The sequence below is a fragment of the Pristiophorus japonicus genome, chromosome 8 (assembly GCF_044704955.1).
Source record: "Pristiophorus japonicus isolate sPriJap1 chromosome 8, sPriJap1.hap1, whole genome shotgun sequence".
NCBI classification, from domain to species: domain Eukaryota; kingdom Metazoa; phylum Chordata; class Chondrichthyes; family Pristiophoridae; genus Pristiophorus; species Pristiophorus japonicus.
In genome coordinates this window covers 205,736,057-205,761,145 of record NC_091984.1, presented here as the reverse complement: position 1 = coordinate 205,761,145, position 25,089 = coordinate 205,736,057, and the positions used below count along the sequence as shown (strand labels likewise).

Genomic DNA, 25,089 nt, shown 5'->3' with positions numbered 1-25,089 from the left:
GGTGGTGCCTCATATTGAATGGATTCTTGAACACAAGTCTTACCACTACTGCATCAACACATCAGTACACAATCCCACTGCACAATATATAGTGTAGTAATGAAATCAGTTCAATGCTTTGAACGCTGTGGCCCAGGTGGTGTAAATATTTGACAAATATTAATTAAAAAGGAGTTTGCAGCATGACTGGCTCAGCAGGCACACTATGCATGTGAAAGTGATAGTTCAAAATTCAAGGCACAATTCTCTGTGTGAAGGCAAAAAGGAAAACCGGCAAATGGTGCAAACTGAAATAAAAACAGAAGATGCTGGAAAACACAGCAGCTGCCCGAGAAGCCGAAAAGAGAAAAGGTGGGTTAACTTTTAAAGCAGAATGATCTGTTCCCCAAATATTAAGGCATCTTTTCTCAGTGCTGTGCATTTCACTGCCCGTCGATCAATAGTAATTGTAACAGGTGAAGTTAGTCACTTCCACTTATCCCCATTCATAAAAAGCCAATGTAACACTGTAATGATGTTTGTAACTGTACCACAGGTTAACATGGACTCCTGATCTTCCCTCCCTCTGGTGAAAGTATCACCTTCACTTGGCTACTCCAACAACCTGACTGAGATCAGTAACTGTGAGAAATCTGAGCACTGTGATTATGCCGAGCACTGGTATATTACCAGCCTGCCTTCAGTCTATGATTAGTTCGCCCAAAATTCAATATAGCAGGGGAGAGATGAAAGTGTGCCCACTTGAACTATTATTGAATCAGTACTGACGAGACAGGCTACTGAAAACAGTGAGAGCGTTGGATATTTTATACATCGATACACATTGCAAACCCATTGAAATGCTAAGTTTATTTTACAATGAGACACAGAGAAAGAAGTTTTAATTTTTTCACAAAGGGTTAATTCGCCCCCCACTTCAGGACAATAGGAAATAAAAACTTACCATCTGTTCCAGGTTTTACAGACCCTCATGCAAACGCATAAATCTTTGCGACTGAGATAGCCAAACACAGCCATCCACACTTCCCTTTGCATCACATGGTCCTCGCCATCATCGAGGGGCAGAGAGTCCGGGGGTGGGCTGACAGGCGGAGGCCGCACCACATGTCGCTCCATTTGAATGGATTTAGTCGGGGACACAGAGGGTGGTGGTCGAGTGATAACCCTGGGAGCCCGCCTCAAGCTCGTGGTCAGCTGGTATCTAAGCCTGGGAGTTCCATTTAATCCTTTGCTTAACCTGTGCAGTTTTTCACTGCTTGCCAGCAATCGTTTAGGCTTCTCTACTTTTTCACTATCTCCTTCAGATTTAATAGGTTGGTGATTCTCATTTGCCAGGCTGGTCTCAGTTTTATGAATCTCCTGATTGAGTTCTTTGCTTAGCTCTTTACTAAGTTCTTTATTGTGCAATCGCTTCTTGCGTTTCTCTTTAAATCTCTCGCTTTTCTTTTCCTTCGTCTCTGCACTCTCTGTGCTGGGACCAGCTCTTGGCGAGCTTGACCGAGACTGGTCACTCTCCTTTGTTTTCTGAGGTGTCTCCGGTGGATCATCCTCAGGCTCCTGTTTGATACTTAGCAATGATTTGATAGTTGGCGGGCGGTCTTCATTTGGATGCAAGAATCTTTTCTATTGAACAGAAAAATAAAGTGCATTACAATCTCAATATGCTTAACATTTCAAGAAGTGAGCAGAGACGTATGGACAGTGATAGGACACTAGAGTAACTCCAACAGGCCGTGATGTGAGTTACATTATGATTCTGTTACCCAGAGCCGAGAAACTAGTAACAGAACACCAGAGATAATTTGCCAACAAGATTGCTGTAGAGAATTAAATACGTAGTCTTATTCAATGCATACTTTCCCTTCCCCTCCAAGACATTATATGAAACCAATTGTTATTATGAATTATGAACGAAATATATGACACATAAAATAACTATTTCCAAAAGGTTACCCTGCAGCAAGGCAACATACTTTAATGTTTAAGCTGCTGCTTTCTGGAGAAAGATAAAATGTGTGAAAATACGATTGATGAACAGTCATTGAATTCTGGTCACTTGCTGTGAGACTTATAATCTACCATGGGGCAATCAATAAGAAACACAATTTGTTAAATGCTCCAGAAGTGGAAGACCCTGCGGAGCAGCAGCTGAATGTGATCCAAAATAGAACCGCACCAGTAAACCACCACAGACAAATTAATTAATGGTTTACTTGAAGGATGTCTTAAATGAGCTATTAGATACATTATGTTGTATATTTTATCACCTCAAGAACCTAGTTTGGTTTAAATAATCTTAATAATCAAATCTGCAAATGAAAAGAAACTGATTGGTGAGCCCTGCTGTGCCCAGTGCAGAGCACATACAGTAACATTGCTAAAAACAGCAGAGCGCCTGAGTCACTTGAAATTCAAAAGAAAATAATTACAACAGCAGCACGAACTAGTATGGGCTATACATTTATAGAAACTTCCAGAAATGCAAAAGGCAGTGAGGGGTCTGGCAAAAAGTTACTTTTAAAATATTTGCAGATTTTCTCGAATAAAAGTAATTGTGGAAGCTTTTGACTATTTTATATCCTCCCTGTTATTGTATCCCCCACACAATAATATAAAATTAGGCAGACATTCTGAACAATTTTTTGAAATTGCTGATCTCATCACAAGCAGTTAATGTGATAAATGTAATGCGGTAAAAATTCACCTTGGGGGCGGTTGCGCAAAATGTATGGTACTGTATCAACTCCTGCTGTACATCTGCACCTGGAACCGAGTATCAGCTGGGATGTAAAGCAGCAGCCAATGCAATAATGCTCGCTTTGTGCTAACGCCCAAGACAAATTCTTATCCCAGCATAAACAGAAACAGATACGGTGAAGTGCTGGTTTAAAAGATGGCAAAAGGGAAGATATTGTAACCTAATGGTTATGATCGTGAGTATAGGTCGTGAGTTCAAATCCCACCAAGGCAAGTCGTGAAATTTAATTCAGCAAATCTGGTAATGCAGAGGCTAGCACCAAAAAAAATGACATGAAAGCTGCTGAACTGTTGTTAAAAAATAACACTGATGTCCTTCTGGGCAGGGCACCTGCCACAAGGCCTACGTGACTACATGGTGATTCTCAGAACAAGGGATAGGCTGTAAATGCTGCCTTGCTGATATTGGCCACATCCCAAGAATTTTTTTTGTAAAAGGCACGCTAAATCAAATGCCGCAGTCAGCTTTCTGCACAATTCCTTTTGAAGAAGCAAAGAACTGGTGTAAAAAATCTGTAAATTATTAAATACAAGATAAATGAAATGCTCCTCCCTGGCTCAGTGGGTAAAGGCATTGCATGGTGTGGTAAATGAGCCTTAGAAAGCATAGAAATCCCAGGTTTCATCCCTGATCTATACAGATTCATCTGATCACAGCAAAGCAGGGGAGGAGGTGCAGCTCTACAATTGAGCTTAGAACAGAAGAACAGAAGAAATAGGAGCAAGGGTAGACCATTTGCCCCCGCCCCCACCAAGCCTGCTCCGCCATTCATTAAGATCATGGATGATCTGATCTTGGCCTCAACGCCACTTCCCCGCCCGCTCCCTCGACTCCCTTAACATTCAACAGCTTAGGGCCCAAAGTGTAGGGAAGAAGAAAAAAATTGATCAGGAGCACGTAATTTATTTCGACTGCCCCACTGAAATCCGGCTGTGTGTCGTCATTCGATGAGGACAAGATTTGGCTTTGGCACAGTCAAATAGCCAGTCAACATTCAATGTCCAGGATTACACATGAAAAATGGCTAAGGGATGAGATACTTAAAGAGCGTTGGTGGTTGGGAATTCGAGCTAACATTGAGGAATCCAATGGATGATATAGGGATTTGCATCCATCACAATGAACATCAGCAGCTCCATCGCAAGCTCCAGCCCAGCACTGAGCAACGCCAGAGGAGATACACTAATTTATAATGTCTCAGAACAAAGTAGCCAATTTTTAAAAAGCTTTGAAATTTGAGAACGGAAAACAAGTGTTGCCGTGGTCGACAGTTTTGAAATACAAACAAATACCTTTTTCCTCAACAGCTTCTCTTCCTTTCCAATCTTAAACTGCAACAAAAGACAGACTGAGTCAGCATCACAGCAAAGGTCATTCTGATTCTATCACCCAGAATAACACAATTTCCTTGGCAAGAAATATGTGCTAAAGTTCTTTTTCTAAAAACATATATCTGTTCATGTCAGCTCTCTGCATTTCAACCATTCATATAAATCAGAGTGAAATGTCTTTCAGTTACTCGGCTTCCCTGCCAACATGGTCAGCGCTTGTTCAGTAACTCATGATGTGGATATTCTGCAGAATGACTACTTAATAATAGGTTTTACAATATTGGTAATTATAGAGTCAACTGAATATTTGGTAAAATAGCAATTAAATGATTGGAGTACAATCACTGCGATGTACTTTGCTTATGTTAATTTAAAATCTAATCATAAATCATACATTACTGAATGGGCATTATTTTTAAAGAGAGGGTGTTTCTCCATATACCAATTTTTGGTGTAAAATAAGACTTCAAATAGCATAATTTAGGAAGCTCCACAACCAACTGGACTTCTCTTGCCATCACTTACTCGATGTTACATTTCTTGGCTTCCCCGATTGCTCAGCAAGTTTATCAAGTGATTAGCTGAGCCATACAGAGCAGTAAAGTCCAAGGTTCAGTCTTTGGTTTATGCTGAGTTAGCTGGTGCAGCAGTAGGAGAATTACAATTGGCTTCAGTGCTGCTAGGCGAGGCAGAGGAAAATCAGAATGTCTACTCTCCTGATCGCTACAAGTGCGTGGTGTGGTTGTCAAGGGACAACAGAATTAGGTTCAGCTGTGATGCCTCCCCTAATTAACATATATATCATATTACTCAAATGTATCTTGGAAACTGAGGCAGAATAATGAGTCAACTGACTATATTTTGTCCATACTGCACAATATAAGGAGTCACACTTTAAGATTAGCTCTCGTGCGTCACTAAAATGACTATAAACAGACAAAGTGTAAAAAAAAATTGAACACTTGTAAGGACCAATTGTAAAGGGTTAAAAAGTGGAGCACAGGCTTTGGAAATTCACAGAAACGCAATGGATAAATTGGGGTCAAAAAGAGGATTTGAGATCAGCCATGGAAATGGGAGCAGTGAATCCCATGTTTGGTGCCACGTGGTGTCACTTTTAGAATGGCAAACCTCAAGGTAAATGCTGTCAAAGCAAAGAAAGAACATCATACACTATTTAGACTGATAATCATGGCCATAATGCAGGCTATGCAATCCGAGTCCATTTTTGCCAATTATTGGAGCTGGTGAACATGCAATGGATGGTAAGGGGTTGGATAGAGGAGCAGTGAATGTGGAAAGCAAGAATTCATCAATGGTGATCCTATTGACCCATATATCACTGCACTATTCATTGAAAAGCTTTATCAGATTTTTGCAAATAATAATAATTATTTGATAAGGTTCTGAATTTTTCCAACAATAAAGTAAACCCTAAAATTAATCATCTTATCAGATGCAATCTTTAAAAATATCACTGTACTTAAATCTATGAGTATTATTTAATAATGGCACATTAATTAAAACCCCTTTCTATGAATTTCCTTTATCATCAATTGCTGAGTTTTTTTAAGTTGCACCTTTTTTCTGGCAACTGGCTCAGATGTTCGATCAACCATTCTCCGCTTTCGCTTCACAAGCCCGTCCTCAGATTTCCTTCTTGGAACAGAGTCATCGGATCTTTTCTTGGAATGTTCCTCTGATCTCCGTTTGGAATTTTCCTCTCGGTCTCCCTTTTTCTTAGTTGTCTCTGTGGGGTCCTTGTGTTCTCTGTTCTGCCTCTGCTCCTTCAGCAACGAACCTGGGAGGTTGGAGGCATACTTAAACCCTGGCCCTCTTTTCTGCTTATAGACCAGAAGGGGGAAAAACACAGATACAACTTTATACCTCATGTCTTTCGGCATTATTGTAATGTTAATGGTTAATAGGCTTATTCTCTATTACTCTGCCTACATTCTAAAATCACAAATATTAGATATCAGAATGTAATATCTTAAAACCATCACTGTACTTATATCCATGAGTATGTGTACATACTCATCAATACAAGTACAGTGATACGTAATACATATCACAGAACGGGTGTAGAACATTCTGCGGGCAAAAGGGAACAGTCAGAAGTCATGGTCCATGTTAGAACCAATGACATAGGAAGGAAATGGGTTGAGGTCCTGCAGTCAGAGTTTCAGGAGCGAGAGAGGAAGTTAAAGAGCAAGACCTCAAAGGTGGTAATCTCTGGATTACTCCCAGTGCCACGTGCTAGTGAGTATAGGAGCAGTAAGAGAAGGCAAGTTATTGTTTGGCTGGAGAAATGGTGCAGGAGCGAGGGCTTCAGATTCCTGAGGCACTGGGACCAGTTTTGGAGAAGGAGGGACCTGTGCAAGATGGACGGGTTACACTTCAACAGGGCTGGGACCAATGTCCCAGGTGGGGAGGGTTTAAACTAATTTGGCAGAGGAAGGGGCACCTGGATGAAGCATGATAGAGGAGAAGCAAGATGTACAGAGGACTGGGAGAGACCGACAGCATTAGAGTAATGAGTAGTTCAGAAATAAGGAGGATCAGACAGGAGGGAAACATGAGGCAGGCTAGGATGGTTTGACTACATGTGCGTAAATGAACGGAGCGTGGTAAATTAGGTTGGTGAACTGCAGGCAAAAATTACCACATGGAATTGGGAAATTAATATTCCTGGCTGCAAGGTATTCAGGAAAGATAGGGAAGGGAAAAAAGGAGGGGTGTGACAGTATTGGTCAAAGATACTGTTATAGAACTGGAAAGGGATGATGTACTTGAGGATTCAAAGACAGAATCTGTTTGGTTAGAATTAAGGAACAATAGAGGAGTTGCTATGCTACTGGATGTACACTATAGGCCTCCAAATAGTGGGAAGGAGACAGAGAAGCAAATGCAGGCAAATTGCAGAAGGATGCAAGAACTATCAATTAGCCTAATATAGACTGTGAAAATAACACTGTAAAGGGCACAGGCTGGGAGGAATTCCTGAAATGTGTACAAGAAAACATTCAGTATGCTTCCAGGCCAACGAGAAAGGAAGCAGGATCTGATTCTGGGGAACGAAGTGGGGCAAGTGTAACATGTTTCAGTGGGAGAGCATTTGGGAAAGAGTGATCACAATATAATTAGGTTTAGAGTAGTTATGGAAAAAGACAATGAGTAATCAAAAGTGAAAATACTCAACTGGAGGGTGGCTAATTTCAGCGGCCTCCTTTCCCAGAACTGGTCCCAGTGCCTCAGAAAAGGGGATTAGTCTCAAAAATTGACAGGTAAAGCAGTAAATGAGCAAAGGGAGGCCTTCAAAGAAAAAATAGTTTGGGTACAGACTAGACACGTTCACATGAGGGGAAAAGGAAGGACTAAAGATGTAGAAATTATAATGAAACAGAAAGAGGAAGATTGTGATAAATGTCAGGCTGAGAATAGAGAACCAAGTTGAATACAAAAAGTACTCAGAAGAATTGAAAAAGGAAATAAAGAGGGCAGAGAAAATGAGTGTATGAGAATAGATTAGCGGGTAATATAAAATGGAACCCAAAAGTATTTTATAAACATAATAGGAGATCTTATTGGGGCAGAGGACATGGCTGAGGTAGAGGAGGAGGTAGTCAAGAAATTGGATAGGATAAAAGCAAAGAGGAGGTACTTAAAAGGATGGCAGTGCTCAAAATAGAAAAATCACCCAGATTGGATGGGATGCATCCTAGGTTGCTGAGGGAAGTAAGGGTGGAGATAGCGGATGCTCTGACCACAATCTTCCAATCCTCCTTAGATAGATAAGCAGTGCCAGAGGACTACATCACTGTTCAAAAAAAGGGAGGGGAATAAACCTGGCAACTACAGGTCAGTCAGCCTTACGTCAGTGGTAGGGAAACTTCCCCATAGCCCAGCAAATTTTTCCCTTTCAATTGGATAGCTCTTTCTAAGAGCTGGCACAGGCACGATGGACTGAACGGCCTCTTTCTGTGCTGTATCATTCTATGATTTAATAATCAGAATGATTTAATACTTGTACACTAATTAAAAGCTTTCTATACTAATCTGATCAGCCAGATAAGTCTCGTGTTAAATATCTACCATAAACATTAATGCATGCCCCACTGAGTTATGGTACACTGGCTTAAATCCCACTCTGGTGAGATCCTGATCTCAGCTGTGCCACTGTGGGAAGGCAAGGAGCAAAGAGAACGTAGTTCCCTGACTGCTCTTGCATGCCACATGGTGGCCGTGGGGAGTGGTTCACTCATCCTCTCAGCCACACATGCTGCTTGGCCCGAGAGGCTGCAGGAAATGAAAAACGAGGAAAAATAGACCCTGAAAAAGAAACACACACTATACACTCTTATATTAGATTTTTCAAATGCTAAAATCTGGGTGGAATAAATTATTCAGGATGCAATCTGTCACGCACAGCCTAATCAAATCTCACTTGAGTGCGCTCAGCGTCAACGAATACAGCATTTAACTTCAGATATCAGACACAAATTGCTACAGAGCAAATAACTTTATTACAATGCCCATTTGTGTGATGTTTACATTTAATTTATAATCTATACCAAACTCCAAAGGTCAGAATAGTTAACACTTGTCAGCAATCATTTATAAAGAGAGACAATGATTTAGTAAGTTAATCCTGGTTAAATGTACATTTACTATTTGTGCGGAGTAATGCATCTTTTACCATAATTACCTTTTTTTTCAAAAAATGTATATCAACTACCCAGCTAATGAAATGAAGATGTACAAATATATTTCTCAGTTTGTTTGATCATATCAATGTCACTGTCAAATTTATAGGTGCTCAGTTTCAACATCATCAACACATGGGCCAGTTTGGTGGAAACAGAATAAATCATAGATGAACTAAGCTGTGGACTGTGAAGAATGGTATGTGTAAAGGACTGTCCTACACTGCTACTGGCTTAGCTCTAAACTAGATTCATCAATTTTTCAGCCAATTAACATTTTAGACACACACATCAATAAATCAACAAAAATTTTTTGTAAAATGTAAAACTGGCAATAACCCAGAAGGAATCACCTAAACTGACATTATGTATTATCAAAAAAATGATATTACAATCAGATCCTTGCCATGTAGTTCTATTATCATCTTGTTCGTTCTTTTAGAATTCGTTTATTCTTTACTTGCGAAAAGCATGTAGGTATACTGTCTGTTATGTTTCAGCGAAGAAGATTCATCAGTATATAGCATTATCTGGATCATCAATATACCGCATTGTAGTTTTCTAGTTTACTAAACTCAATAGGTCTTGATAATCATTCTAACATGCTATTGAGGAATCAACCAAAAATACGTGAAGTGGTCAAATCAAATAATAAATCAAACAACAGCCCATTCCCTCTGCCTGGCCTGCAGTAAAAAGACAGAGTCTGTCAAAATTACAACATGGCTAGTGACTGCAAACGTGTCCTTACAAAATGTAAACATTTCCATGCTGGTTACTGCATAGAACTAAAGAGTCATTAAATGGTGCCAGTACCATTGGAGAATGTGTGACTGTTGAAGCTGTAATTGTTCCAGTTATAAACTGATTCTGCAGTTTCTTTCTTTATCTTCTCAGCTGAATAACTTATTCAAGCTATCAGAATGCCCACCACCTTTCCTAGATTCACTCCAGATCGTCTTACTTGCTCAATGGCACAGTACATTGCTACAATGGGTATAAAATGCCGTGGAATTGCTGAAATGCATTCACTTAGCAAATTCCTAATTTCAGTGAATAGGGGCTTTCGCAATACATGGAAAAGGGAGTGGGGGTGAATCTAAAGACTGAATCAGTCCTTGCTGATCGGATTGACCTTATGGCGGCTGGGCCAATATCGGCATTATCACAGTTCTTAGAAGTTACCCGTTTGTTAATAATGGTACACAGCATGGGGGCCTTAAAAAAAAGAGATGAAATACAAAATGGCAGGATAAGAGAAAGAAATTTAGCACTAAATAAGAAAGACTAACATAAGAACAGAAGAATTAGGAACAGGAGTAGGCCATCTAGCTCCTCGAGCCTGCTCCGCCATTCAATAAGATCATGGCTGATCTGGTCGTGGACTCAGCTCCACTTACCCGCCCTCTGCCCGTAACCCTTAATTCCCTTATTGCTTAAAAATCTATCTATCTTTGACTTGAAAACATTCAATGAGCCAGCCTCAACTGCTTCCTTGGGCAGAGAATTCCACAGATTCACAACCCTCTGGGAGAAGAAATTCTTTCTCAACTCGGTTTTAAATTGGCTCCTCCGTATTTTGAGGCTGTGCCCCCTAGTTCTAGTCTCCCCCACCAATGGAAACAACCTCTCTGCCTCTATCTTGTCTATCCCTTTCATGATTTTAAATGTTTCTATAAGATCACCCCTCATCCTTCTGAACTTCAACGAGTAAAGACCCAGTCTACTCAATCTATCATCATAAGGTAACCCCCTCATTTCTCGAATCAGCCTAGTGAATCGTCTCTGTACCCCTTCCAAAGCTAGTATATTCTTCCTTAAGTAAGGTGACCAAAACTACATGCAGTACTCCAGGTGCGGCCTTACCAATACCTTATACAGTTGCAGCAACACCTCCCTGCTTTTGTACTCCATCCCTTTCGCAATGAAGGCCAACATTCCATTTGCCTTCCTGATTACCTACTGCACCTGCAAACTAACCTTTTGGGATTCATGCACAAGGAAACTCAAAAGAGTTTCATGCACAAGGACCCCAAGGTCCCTCTGCACCACAGCATGTTGTAATTTCTCCCCATTCAAATAATATTCCCTTTTACTGTTTTTTTCCCCAAGGTGGATGACCTCACACCTTCCGACATTGTATTCCATCTGCCAAACCTTAGCCCATTCGCTTAACCTATCCAAATCTCCTTGCAGCCTCTCTGAGTCCTCTACACAACCCGCTTTCCCACTAATCTTAGTGTCATCTGCAAATTTTGTTGCACTACACTCTGTCCCATCTTCTAGGTCATCTATGTATATTGTAAACAGTTGTGGTCCCAGTACTGATCCCTGTGGCACACCACTAACCACTGATTTCCAACCGGAAAAGGACCCATTTATCCCGACTCTCTGCTTTCTGTTCGCCAGCCAATTCTCTATCCATGCTAATATATTTCCTCTGACTCCGTGTACCTTTATCTTCTGCAGTAACCTTTTGTGTGGCACCTTATCAAATGCCTTTTGGAAATCTAAATACACCACATCCATCGGTACACCTCTATCCACCATGCTCGTTATATCCTCAAAGAATTCCAGTAAGTTAGTTAAACATGATTTCCCTTTCATGAATCCATGCTGCGTCTGCTTGATTGCACTATTCCTATCCAGATGTCCCGCTATTTCTTCCTTAACGATAGATTCAAGCATTTCCCCCACTACAGATGTTAAACTAACCGGCCTATAGTTACCTGCCTTTTGCCTGCCCCCTTTTTTAAACAGAGGCGTTACATTAGCTGCTCTCCAATCCGCTGGTACCTCCCCAGAGTCCAGAAAATTTTGGTAGATTATAACAAATGCATCTGCTATAACTTCCGCCATCTCTTTTAATACCCTGGGATGCATTTCATCAGGACCAGGGGACTTGTCTACCTTCAGTCACATTAGTCTGTCCAGCACTACCTCTCTAGTAATAGTGATCATCTCAAGGTCCTCCCTTCCCACATTCCTATGACCAGCAATTTTTGGCATGGTTTTTGTGTCTTCCACTGTGAAGATGGAAGCAAAATAATTGTTTAAGTTCTCAGCCATTTCCACATTTCCCATTATTAAATCCCCCTTTTCATCTTCTAAGGGACCAACATTTACTTTAGTCACTCTTTTCCGTTTTATATTTCTGTAAAAGCTTTTACTATCTGTTTTTATGTTTTGCGCAAGTTTACCTTCGTAATCTATCTTCCCTTTCTTTATTGCTTTTTTAGTCATTCTTTGCTGTTGCTTAAAATTTTCCCAATCCTCTCGTTTCCCACTAACCTTGGCCACCTTATACGCGTTGGTCTTTGATTTGATACTTTCCTTTATTTCCTAACAGCTAATTCAATTAATCAATGCTTGACAGTTGAAGTTCTATTTGCTAACTTTTAAAAAATAAGTATCCACAGGCCTGTATGAGGTGCCAGGTTTTCAACAAATTAACAACCCAATGAAAGAAGTTCCTTCTAAACCTTCATTTAGATATTAGTTCCTTAACTGTGAACTTGTGTCATTCAAATAATTCACAGGTGGATAATGTGGAATGTGTGTACATATATAATATATACAAAACTGAAGCATATCGCCTTCATTCTTTGTTTTGATGAATTTTTGTTCCATCAGACAGACTCCAGATTGCCTTCAGTACTGGCCATCCTAGTTCCAGAGTAGAATAAATAAGGACAATTTATGCAATTTGGATTACTGTGAACCCAGCAATCCAAATTCCGTAAATTGTCTTTATTCTTCTACTCTGGAACTATGATGGCCAGGACTGAAGGCAATGCTATAAGTGTGGAGTCTTCAATGTAAAAAGCATTGATACAGAGAAACACAATATTTTTGGATTTGGACACCATATTACTGGGCAATGAAAGAGGACATTCTGTTTTATTAATCACCGTTTCAAATTTTAAGCACGTGTTTGAAGTCATCTACAATCTCTTCAAATGCTTTCTCTCTTCTACTGACAACAAAGTACATGAATTCATTCAATTACTGAGCCTCTTCAGCTCCCTATGATTAGCATCCCACTCATACCATTTCTTGTCACCCTGGGAGATGAGGCTGGGACTCAGGAGAACCATGGGACATATGTGTCCTGCACTGTCCTATACTGTATTAGTTGAAAATTAAATAAATCTACTGACTTCAGAAGATATGGAAAATTTTGAAAATATAATTCAAAACATGTAGGGGTCTGAGCACTGATTTTGTGGGGAAATGACACGACTAAAATCAGTTCTCAGCTCAAATAAAGCTCATTATAATTATTCTGCTTCTTCCAGTTAGTCAGTTTCTAATGCATGCCCCCAATTTCACAACCCCATAACCACATTATCATCATGCTGCAAGGCACGACATCAAACACCTTGCTAAAGTCGAGGTCAAGGACACTGGTTGGCAGTTTTGAAAAAAAGACAGAATTGCAGAATACAATCCCAAAACTACCAATAGAATCCCCTACAATAAGAATGGAACTTGATTTATTTGGTCACTGTAAAATAATGGCCCTGATTTAAGGAAATAGCAGCCCATTTGTAAGCAAGACAGAAAAATGGATAGAATCAAGTATGTGATCCCCAAAATCCCAGATTCTTATGTGGTCAAGGACACTGGTTGGCAGTTTTGAAAAAAAAGACAGAATTGCAGAATACAATCCCAAAACTACCAATAGAATCCCCTACAATAAGAATGGAACTTGATTTATTTGGTCACTGTAAAATAATGGCCCTGATTTAAGGAAATAGCAGCCCATTTGTAAGCAAGACAGAAAAATGGATAGAATCAAGTATGCGATCCCCAAAATCCCAGATTCTTATGTAATTAAAAATAGAATTAGTTTATGTAATTACTGTAAAACCCAGTCAAGGATATATCTACTGGTTTGTCAGCCCCACCAACTCAGAAACTCTAAGTCACATCAAACGAAAAGATAATACTGCACATTAATTTTTAAAATCTCAGCCACAAATCTACCCTTGTCAAAATATTTTCTTCCCTTTCCTATGAGGTTTGGTTTGCCAAATATAAAGGACAGTCCACCTGTTCCCAGCCTTCTGGCAATGAACCTTTGACTATTCCAGTCCGTGTTTTGTGGCAAAAAATTCCATTAGCTTCAACATACACATTCCATTCCATGTTCTGTGTTCGATACTGTCGGCTAGTGATTGACACAGCAAGTGCATGCAGAGTGCATGAGCTAGACACACATGGCTGAGGACGATGATGTGCGGTAGAACAGGAACAGTTTAGCTGAACTTTTTTGAATAAAACCATGCTCCAGATCCTTTATTCACCACAGAACGAACAGCAGTGAAGTCCACATGTGCGGGCTGCCCAATAAGCAGATCTGTTCATCTCCTGTGGCTGTTTGGCATCTACCCTTGTGGCCAAGTTGAGATTGGGAACTGACTGTTGAACACCAGGGAGCATTGTCGTACTGTGCTTTCCATAATGCATTATGACATCACTATACAGTCATCGGGACACACAATCGTATTCAGCACACCATCAGCAAAATAGTCACCAGATAGCACATAGAAAATACTGTTTAATTTAAATGTCAACAACCTTTGACTATACATGAATGGAATAAACCACACCTTGCCACAGCATTTAAAGACAATTTATTGATTGGCTGAGCCATATCATATTGAATTTGACTGAGGCAGTCAGCTGTTTTGTACCAACATTCAATGGAGACTCCTTTGAAACAATAAAAATTCTTCGAAAAGAAAAATTATGAAACCCTGTCAAAAAAATGTAGGAATGAATTTCCCAATAAATGGTGCTCCTCCAATTGCCCTGCTGGTAAATATAACCACATGGTATTGCACCAGGTCATCAAGAAACAATCAAGTTCCAGGTTTAATTCTTAGTCTGGGTGAGTTAGCCAACTTGTCAATGTGGTGAGGAGTCTTTTATGATTTGTCTTAATGTTAGGGACAGTGAGGGAGGAGAACCAGCCTTAGTTCCCAATTCTTATCGTTATCTAGTGACTCCTGCTGGAAGGGCGCAAAGACAGGGTTGGACCTGGCTACAATGACCATCCCACTACAGCCCAGACACGAAACTCTAGTTAGACTTACTTTCCCTGTTTTTCCCTCATGATTGCACTTTAGACATTCCCAGCAGTTTGGAAGCTCTTCATTGACAACTCCATCTCCATCCTGTACCTAGTAACAAGTGCAAAAAATTAACGTTATTAATAAAAGCCCATTCTGATAATTGACAATTCTTCGCAGCACAAAGGAACAGAACAATATTTTTGACCAAAATTAGAAATACAAATAGCAATTGATAAATCATTCTGCATACAACATATGGTAAAGTTAAGCTGGTTGACATTTTCTGACTTGAAGGACTTGGGATATAGAGAAGGAAAAAGCAGGTCAGAACACAATCGACAAAACTCTAAGTATGATAGCACTGTAAATAAAATATTCCAAAAATAGTACATATTTAAAATCATGAACTACACAGTCACCAGCCATGTAAACATTGTGCTGCTGGTGCACACGGAACTGCATGTGTCCCTACCTTCAGAAGGGGCAGGGTGAAGAGGGCAAAAGTGTAGATTGCCTTTAAAGCTTAAGGCACAGGATAATTTTCAACAAGGACTAAAATGGTGGTGAAGTGTCGATAGTGAAATTGAAGGATACCATTTTGTAAATTGCGGTGATACTTCATGATCAAGTCCAAAAAAAACTGGCCATTGCATTATAATTGAAACTAGCGATGAGTTGAGTGCCTCAGAAGAGTTTATTTAGTTAGCTGTACAATCCATTTAACCTAGTTCCTTAGCTGCTATGTTGAAAACTGGGTTTTAGCTATGGCACTGGACTAGTACAAATTAAAGAGATGCTGTATATAGTGTTAATTTTACTGTCATCATGTTCACTATTTGATACACAGAAAACAAGTGTGCTTCACAGACACAGAATGAGTGCTTCAATCCTCACTTCTTTCAATACATAAACCCGTTACAGAATTTTTCACAAGAGTGCCTTTTATTGATCAGCTTTGACTTAATTTCTTTGGGCCCAAGTTTCGAGCCACGCCTAGAACGGCGCAGTCCCGACCTGGACGCCCGTTTTTCGTGCCACAAAGTGCGCCGAAAAAAACCTCCAGATTCTCCACCTACCTGCAGGTCCTCTGGCCCTCGGCGCAGCGCAGCAGGAGCTGTAGGGGGCGGAGCCAGGTCCCTGCACCGAAAACAGTGCCGGGACCTCTGCACATGCGTGCTACAGTGGGCACGCAAGTGCAGTAAGCTCCAGGCGCCCGAAACTGTGTAGGAGGGGCCCGAAGCACGTAGCCCCTAGCCCTGGCCGAATGGCCTCACTGGGACTGCGTGAATAAGGCTCCTCCCACGGCCAGCTCCTGCTTCCTCCCGACCCGACAACCCCCCCCCCCCCCCCCCCCCCCCCGCCGGACTGGACCCGACACCCGCTCCCCACTCCCGGACCGGACCCGACACCTGCCCCCGGACCGGACACCCGCTCCGCTCCCCCCCCACCCCGCCTCCGGACCGGACCTGACACCCGCCCCCGGTCCGGACCCGACACCCGCTCCCCCCCCCCGCCCCCGGACTGGATCAGACCTGACCTCCCTCCCCCCCGACCTGACCACCTTCTCCCTCCCCCCGAACCGAACCGAACTCCCTCCCACCACCCCCCCGCCGACCCGACCCGACCCAACGCCACCTACCTGTAAATCTGGTGCTGGGGACGGGCCCTGCCCGAAGTCTCGGGCCCGGCCCGTTCAGCCTCCCTCCCCCTTTCTCCTTCCCCCCGCCCCCCCCAATCTCCTTCTCCCTTCTCCCCCATCCCTCCCCCTTCTCCCCCATCCCTCCCCCTTCTCCCTCCCTCCTCCCCTCGCTGTCAGAAACACAGACACTGACAGACAGAGAATGAGAGACACACAGACAGAGAGATAGAGACACTGACAGAGACACACTGAGGGGGACATCCCAGCACGCTGTTGGAGGGCTCCCGGTGCTGCAGTCGGTAAGTAGAAAATGTTTTATTTATTGATTTAAAAAAAAATTATTTCTTATTAATTTTTTTTGGTTGATTTATTGATGTATTTATCATTTATTATTGATGATGGCTCTTTATTTGTAAAACTGAAGTGTTTAATGTTTGTAAATTTCCCTTTAAACACCCCCCCCCCACCATTCCCTATGCCTGATTTGTAACCTACACCTGATTTTCTAAAGTGTAGACAAGGTTTTTTCGAGCGTACAAAAATCTTCACTTACTCCATTCTAAGTTAGTTTGGAGTAAGTTTTCACTGACGAAACTTTGAAAACAGGCGTAAGTGGCCGGACACACCCCCTTTAGAAAAAAAAATTCTGTTCCGAAGTGAAACTGTTCTAACTGACTAGAACTGGAGCAAACTAAATGACGAGAATTCCGATTTCTAAGATACTCCGTTCTACACGAGTTGCTCCTAAAAATCAGGAGCAAATCATGTGGAAACTTGGGGCCTTTAGGGGGTGGAAGGGGGAGTCAGTATCACAAACAGGATTCAGATCATTCCCATTAGACCTAATCCAGAAAATAATATCCACGGTCGAGTGCAGAGTGAGAAGTCTCTTAATCTCAGTTCAATGCTGTGAACATGTGATGTATTCAGATTTGAACAGAGTAATTTATAGCTGTGCTCAAAAATACAATGGTAACCAAAACTTTGACATCAAATGGATTCTATTTACCTGCCTGTATTTCATGTAACGTGGCTTAATGGAGACTCGTTAGCCACCCACCACTCGGCTGCAGTTCTGAACTGTACAGTCATAAACTGACCGTCTGCACAGTTTTACTGAAGTTAACAGTTTTATTGCTTTTATTTAACAAATTAATGTAATCCTCGAGAGCCTTCTGACAATAGAATTTATGATAAGCAGATTTTAACATTTAGTCTCGCAGTTCTGAACAGACCAACATCCGAACATTGCTTTAAAATAGATCCATAAAATATAACCAATGTGAAGATGGTATCTATAGTTTCCCCTTATGACTGTGTGAAATCCTTTGAGACATATTTCTACATTAAATGTGCTATATAAATGCAAGTTGTTGTTATTTGAGGTTTCATCACAGTTACAGGCTAATTACTAATAACATTTCCACTTCAGTGATTGTGATATTGGAAAGAGATTTACTTTAATTTTAAACATCTGTGGACTTTTATTTTACACTAATGACAATATGCAGAATCATTTTTGAGTCACTTTCCTACAATTTCCCTTTAAATCTATTTGATGGCCCACTGGGCCTCACTATCTAGGCTTAGACATGAAGAAATGCACACCAGCAAGAGTCAGCAATTTTATGAGATGAAGGGAAAAATAATTACCTTTAACTGCTTTACCTTTAAGCAGCCAGGATGCACGATTTCATTACAAATTGAGCATTCCATCAGCATGAAATTGAACTTTTCCTCCTCTTCTTCCACAGTGTCCTCCTTTCCTGCTTCTCCACAGATGAGACAGACTGCTGTGTGTGGCAGGACCGGCTGTGAAGAGAACAGACACCATAATGGTTTAAATACTCCATCTGTAATACTTCACACACCATCATAACCAACAGTTATTCCCAGTCCATGTAAGCATTACCTCTGTAGATTTGTACAAGTATTCTGGGTATGTGTCCCAACACACTTATTTATTTTTTTTAACTGCTTTTCCACAATGTCTGAATCTTGAATCTGCTATCATGCAAAGGTCCTATTAAAAATCTCCCTGTGCTAATTCTATTTCATCCACTGTATTCCGATATTGCTGATTTTTTCCTTCCAATTTACAAAACCATGTCTCAGTACTAAATGTATTTTGCCAACTGTCTGATTGAATAATAAACATAAATCCTCCTGCAAAATCCGATCTGCAAAAGCAGTCTCATGATGCTCCCTCTTTCCACTGCCCTCTTAATTCGAAACAAGACGAGGTTCAATTAGCCATAAAAACATGGGTCGACAGTTTCTTGGCTTCCCAAACCTAGGCTTGCTCATCAAACGGATCCCCATGCTACCCCACTCCCCTATCACTCCTGTACTTGTCAGCCTCCACTGATTCCCCATTACCAACACACTGAATTCAAAATCCCTGCTCGCTTACAAATCCCTCCAAGAGTTCACGCCAACTTACCTCTGCAACCTCCTCCAGCCCTTTGTGCTAGCATGTTCCCGTCACATTTCCAACTCTGCGTTCCCTCCTACCTCCATTCGACTATCAATGGCAGAGTCTTCGGCCATTTGGGCCCTCTACCTCACCAACTATCTCTCTGCCTTCAAAAGCCAACTCAAAATCTACTTGTTTGACCACAAATTAGTCACTTTCATGAGTTCTTCCCTGTTGCATCTGTTTCTGTCTCAAAGTACCTTGTTACATTTACTGCGTTAAAGGCATCTTATAATACATGTAGTTGTTGTACGAGAGGAGCAGGAGCCTGGTCTCCTAAAACAGGAGCCAAAGCAAGGGCAAAGTAAAGGCACCTGTAATCTATAAATGTATCTTCAGCACTAGAAATGCTTCCAAATCCATGAGTGTGTGTTGATGCTATTTCCTACCATTTTTCATCACAAAGAATTCAACATAGTTATAGCATTAGGAACATTAATCTTATTTAACAATCTTGAGACAGAATGTTCTCACTGACAAACAAGCAGTAAAGTTTCACCGGGATTACTCAGCAATGCTGCTCTGTCTCCTGCACACACCAGGAAGATTGTTTCAAGCAAATACATATTTAATCAGAGTATTGAAACAACTTCAAACATCAAATAACAGAACTTTGTAGCTGTGACTTAGTTACTAAATGCTGCTAAGCACTTTCAAATTAAATGCTGGAATCAATTATTAAAGATGTAATAACAGCGCATTTGGAAAGCAGTGACAGGATCGGTCCAAGTCAGCATGGATTTATGAAAGGGAAATCATGCTTGACAAATCTAGAATTTTTTGAGGATGTAACTAGTAGAGTGGACAAGGGAGAACCAGTGGATGTGGTATATTTGGACTTTCAAAAGGCTTTTGACAAAGTCCCACACAAGAGATTAGTGTGCAAAATTAAAGCACATGGTATTGGGGGCTATGTACTGACGTGGATAGAGAACTGGTTGGCAGCCAGGAAGCAAAGAATAGGAATAAACGAGTCCTTTTCAGAATGGCAGGCAGTGACTCGTGGGGTACCGCAAGGTTCAGTGCTAGGACCCCAGCTATTTACAATATACATTAATGATTGAGACGAAGGAATTGAATGTAATATTGCCAAGTTTGCAGATGACACTAAACTGGGTGGCAGCGTGTGCTGTGAGGAGGATGCTAAGAGGCTGCAGGGTGACTTGGACAGGTTAGGTGAGTGGGTAAATGCATGGCAGATGTAGTATAATGTGGATAAATGTGAGGTTATCCACTTTGGTGGCAAAAACAGGAAGGAAGAATATTATCTGAATGGTGACAGATTAGGAAAACGGGAGGTGCAACGAGACCTGGGTGTCATAATACATCAGTCATTGAAAGTTGGCATGCAGGTACAGCAGGTGGTGAAGGCGGCAAATGGCATGTTGGACTTTATAGCGAGAGGATTTGAGTACAGGGGCAGGGAGGTCTTACTGCAGTTGTACAGGGCCTTGGTGAGGCCACACCTTGAATATTGTATAGGGTTTTTGTCTCCTAATCTGAGAAAGGACATTCTTGCTATTGAGGAAGTGCAGCGAAGGTTCACCAGACTGATTCCCGGGATGGCAGGACTGACATATGAAGAAAGACTGGATCGACTAGGCTTATATTCATTGGAATTTCGAAGAATGAGAGGGTATCTCATAGAAACATATAAAATTCTGACAGGATTGGACAGGTTAGATGCAGGAAGAATGTTCCCGATGTTGGAGAAGTCCAGAACCAGGGGTCACAGTCGAAGGATAAGGGGTAAGCCATTTAGGACCGAGATGAGGAGGAACTTCTTCACTCAGAGAATTGTGAAGCTGTGGAATTCTCTACCACAGAAAGTTGTTGAGGCCAGTTCGTTAGATATATTCAAAAGGGAGTTAGATGTGGCCCTTACGGCTAAAGGAATCAAGGGGTATGGATAGAAAGCAGGGGTGGGGTTCTGAAGTTGCATGATCATCCATAATCATATTAAATGGTGGTGCAGGCTCGAAGGGCCGAATGGCCTACTCCTGCACCTATTTTCTATATTTCTATGTAATAGCAGCAGTATTTGTCAGTTGTGCACCATACATATTTATGTTGTGAATAACAGTACAGCAAGGCAGTACATACACTGATTTCATTTACCCTATTCAACCACAAATTCCCATTCACTGAACACTGTATTTAATGCCCAGGTTAAACAATTAGAGATTTACTGAATTGGACAGTCTTTCTGGCTTTGTTGTGCACGTGTGCTGTAAATGCATGACAGCATAGCAAATACAAATTAAGATAAGCACATTAGGATATATGTTCCAGTCCCGGGGCAAAATCAGTGGGATCAGAGTTCAATGAACTTTGCACTTACCAAGATGGCACATGATCAACCGTATGCAATTTCATGAGGCTGGCCACATTACATATTCACAGTGAGTTCTCAGCCTGCATTGGGCCTAATGGCTAGAGCTAAGTTTTGAGGGATGGTGAAATTGTGCACAGATAGACATATTAAAGGGCAGTAGTTGCTATTTAAAAAGAAGTTGAGCATTTGTTGGTGGCTAGAAAGTTCTGCTGCACAAAAGGTACAGATGGCTGGTGAACATTACAAGAAAACCGCTCTTGACAGGTGCCGCTTTGCAGGTGTTTCTGCAGGACTGGAGAGAAAGAAGAATTGTCCCTTCCAAGCACCTTCCCCACAAGAAGCGTGTTCTTGGGAAGAGATGGTGTAACAAGTTAATGCTTTTGTAAATTTAGTGTCAGGAAACAGGCAAAAGTATCTGAGATTGAAGTACGATATCACTATTTTACCTGCTGATTTATATTGCTTCTGTGTATATTTTTTTCCCATAATTAACAATTTGTAATTTAGCCTGAAATATGTGGTCTGGCAGCATAGTGTTTTTTCGCCAATCAGAGCGATCAGGAGTATACAGTAGGCATCCTGTGTATTTCCAAAATAGCCCAGCAGTAATAGGGTACACTGTAAACTCTGAGGCAAGCAACATCCCATTTATTGCATGCATAACTTAAATTAGTGGGCCCACACTTCATGAACAATAAGAGGTGTGGGCCCACTGATGTTGGCTGCCTTCAGTCAACAAACAGTCCAAATCACAAGTTATAATAATTTCTTCAACATAGAATCATACAGCACAGGAGGTGGCCATTTGGTCCATTGTGCCCGAGCAAGCTCTTTGTAAGATCGATCCAATTAGTCCCACTTCCCTGCTTTTTCTCCATAGCCCTGCAAATGTTGGAATTGCTGCGATTACACTATAATTACAGTGGAGCAGCTCTCTCAATTGGATTAGCTACCACTATTTCTCAAAGCATTCAGTCAGAATTCCATTCCAAACGTTTGATCAGGTAATAATGGACACTTGAAAATGTATTTTCTGGGAAAGGTGCATGAAAACAAGAACTGATTAGAAGCAAAGAGACATGGGTGTCATGGTACATCAGTCATTGAAGTTTGGCATGCAGATACAACAGGCAGTAAAGAAAGCAAATGGCATGCTGGCCTTCATAGCGAGGGGATTTGAGTATAGGAGCAGGGAGGTCTTGCTGCAATTGTACAGGACCTTGGTGAGGCCACACCTTGAATATTGTGTGCAGTTTTGGTCTCCTAATCTGAGGAAGGACTTGTTTGCTATTGAGAGAGTGCAGCGAAGGTTCACCAGACTGATTCCCAGGATGGCAGGACTGACATATGAGGAAAGACTGGATCAGCTCGGCAGAGTGACCTTGTCTGCAGAATGTGCCTCGTGTGAATAAGGACATTACAGTGTGGGGCCATCGCCCGGGACAATCCAGAGTGGCAGTTCGTGCACCGTGCCCTCGTAGGTGACCTTGACCATGGCGCTGCCCAGGACAGTGATAAGCTCTTTGGTGTACGTTCTCAGTTTTGTGTGGATGGGGCTCAGGGCTGGTCTGAATGCCTTGTTGCACCACAGTCTCGCAAACATATTTTTACTCATAATGGATTGGCTAGCACCAGTGTCCAGTTCCATGGCTACGGGTAGGCCATTCTATTTTACGATTAGCATTATAGGTGGACATTTCCATGTTGACTATGCAGGCCCGTTTCTCGGTAAAATGTTCCTGGTGGTGGTGGATGCTTTTTCAAAATGGATTGAATGTGAAATAATGTCAGGAAGCACCACCACCGCCACCATTGAAAGCCTGAGGGCCATGTTTGCCACCCACGGCCTGCCTGACATAATGGTCAGTGACAACGGGCCATGTTTCACCAGTGCCGAATTTAAAGACCCGCAATGGGATCAAACATGTCACCTCTGCCCCGTTTAAACCAGCCTCCAATGGGCAGGCAGAGCGGGCAGTACAAACCATCAAACAGAGCCTTAAACGAGTCACAGAAGGCTCACTCCAAATCCGCCTGTCCCAAGTAAACCAGACTCTCGCTGGTTCATCCCAACTTGCATGATCAGGTAGAGAGCAGGCTGCAGCAACAAAATGTAAACGATGATCGTGCCACTGTGTCACGGGAAATTGATCTAAATGACCCTGTGTATGTGCTAAACTATGGACATGGTCCCAAGTGAATCGCGGGCACGGTGATAGCTAAAGAAGGGAATAGGGTGTTTGTAGTCAAACTAGACAATGGACAAATGTGCAAAAAGCACCTGGACCAAACGAGGTTCACAGACTGCCCTGAACAACCCACAGCAGACACCACCTTTTTCGAGCCCATAACACACCCAAAGGATCAATGACACCACGCCGGACCAGGAAATCAAACCCATCACGCCCAACAGCCCAGCAAGGCCAGACTCACCTTGCAGCCCTGCAGGGCCAACAACACGCCAGCCCAGCGAGGGCACAGCCAACACACCAGAACAGATATTTGTACCGAGGCGGTCCACCAGGGAAAGAAAGGCTCCCGACCGCCTCACCTTGTAAATAGTTTTCACTTCGACTTTGGGGGGGGGGGGGGGGGGGTGATGATGTGTATCTGTAAAGCATGCACTCCCATGTTCCGCCACCAGGGAGCTCATCCCCTGAAGTCCCAAGGGATCCCAGTATCCCTTGGGAGCACTGTATATAAGCCAGACTCTAAGGTCTGTTCCTCACTCTGGAGTGTCTTATTAATTCTGAGGTCACTGTTACTTTAACCTCCCGGTGTGCAGCTTCATCTGTGTTAGGAATACAATAGAAACATATAAAATTCTGACGGGATTGGACAGGTTAGATGCAGGTAGAATCTTCCCAATGATGGGGCAGTCCAGAACCAGGGGTCACAGTCGAAAGATAAGGGGTAAGCCATATAGGACTGAGATGAGGAGAAACCTTTGCACCCAGAGAGTTGTGAACCTGTGGAATTCTCTGCCACAAAGTTGTTGGATATATTCAAAAGGGAGTTAGATGTGGCCCTTATAGCTAAAGGGATCAGGGGGTATGGAGAGAAGGCAGGGGTGGGGTTCTGAGGTTGCATGATCAGCCATGATCATATTGAATGGCGGTGCAGGCTCAAAGGGCCGAATGGCTGCTCCTGCACCTATTTTCCATGGGCCTGAGTTGCTCCTATTTTCGGTCTGAGTTGCTCCTATTTTTTTGGAGCAACTAGTTTAGAATGGAGTATCTTAGAAATTGCAATTCTCGGCCTTTAGTTTGCTCCAGTTCTCGTGAGTCAGAACAGTTTCATTTTAGAACCGATTTTTTTTTTCAAAATGGGGCGTGTCCGGCCACTTACGCCCGTTTTGCAAGTTTAGGCAGTGAACACTTACTCCAAACTAACCTACAATGGAGTAAGTGTAGATTTTTGTACGCTCAAAAAAACCTTGCCTACACTTAGAAAATCAGGCGTAGGTAACGAGGGGGGGGGGGGTTAACAAACACTAAACACTTTTACAAATAAAGAGCCATCATCAATAATAAATGATAAATAAACCAATAAATCAATCCAAATAAATTTTTAAAAAAATTTAAAATCACAATAAATAAAAAACTCTTTCTACTCACCTACTGCAGCATCAGGGAGAAGAGGGGAAGAGAAGATGATGGGAGGGGGGGGGGAGGAGAGAAGATGATGGGGGTTTTGGGGAGGGGGGAGGAGAGAAGATGATGGGGGGTGGGGAGGAGAGAAGATGATGGGGGGTGGGGGGTGAG

At 42.0% G+C, this 25,089-nt stretch overlaps 1 protein-coding gene across 8 annotated transcripts in view; it reads right to left on the bottom strand.

Moving 5' to 3' along the window:
* kdm2bb (lysine (K)-specific demethylase 2Bb) overlaps nucleotides 1–25,089 on the bottom strand; it is a 251,822-nt gene that overhangs the window by 19,902 nt on the left and 206,831 nt on the right. For 6 of the 8 annotated variants that reach the window (XM_070887826.1, XM_070887821.1, XM_070887820.1 and 3 more), the window contains 5 exons: nucleotides 18,168–18,326; nucleotides 14,897–14,983; nucleotides 5,670–5,942; nucleotides 4,051–4,089; nucleotides 944–1,623 (listed from right to left, as the gene is read on the bottom strand). In XM_070887826.1, the coding sequence (XP_070743927.1) occupies nucleotides 944–1,623; nucleotides 4,051–4,089; nucleotides 5,670–5,942; nucleotides 14,897–14,983; nucleotides 18,168–18,326 (1,238 nt within the window). The remainder of the gene's footprint in view (nucleotides 1–943; nucleotides 1,624–4,050; nucleotides 4,090–5,669; nucleotides 5,943–14,896; nucleotides 14,984–18,167; nucleotides 18,327–25,089) is intronic. The other 2 variants (XM_070887822.1, XM_070887824.1) reach the window with 1 other exon arrangement.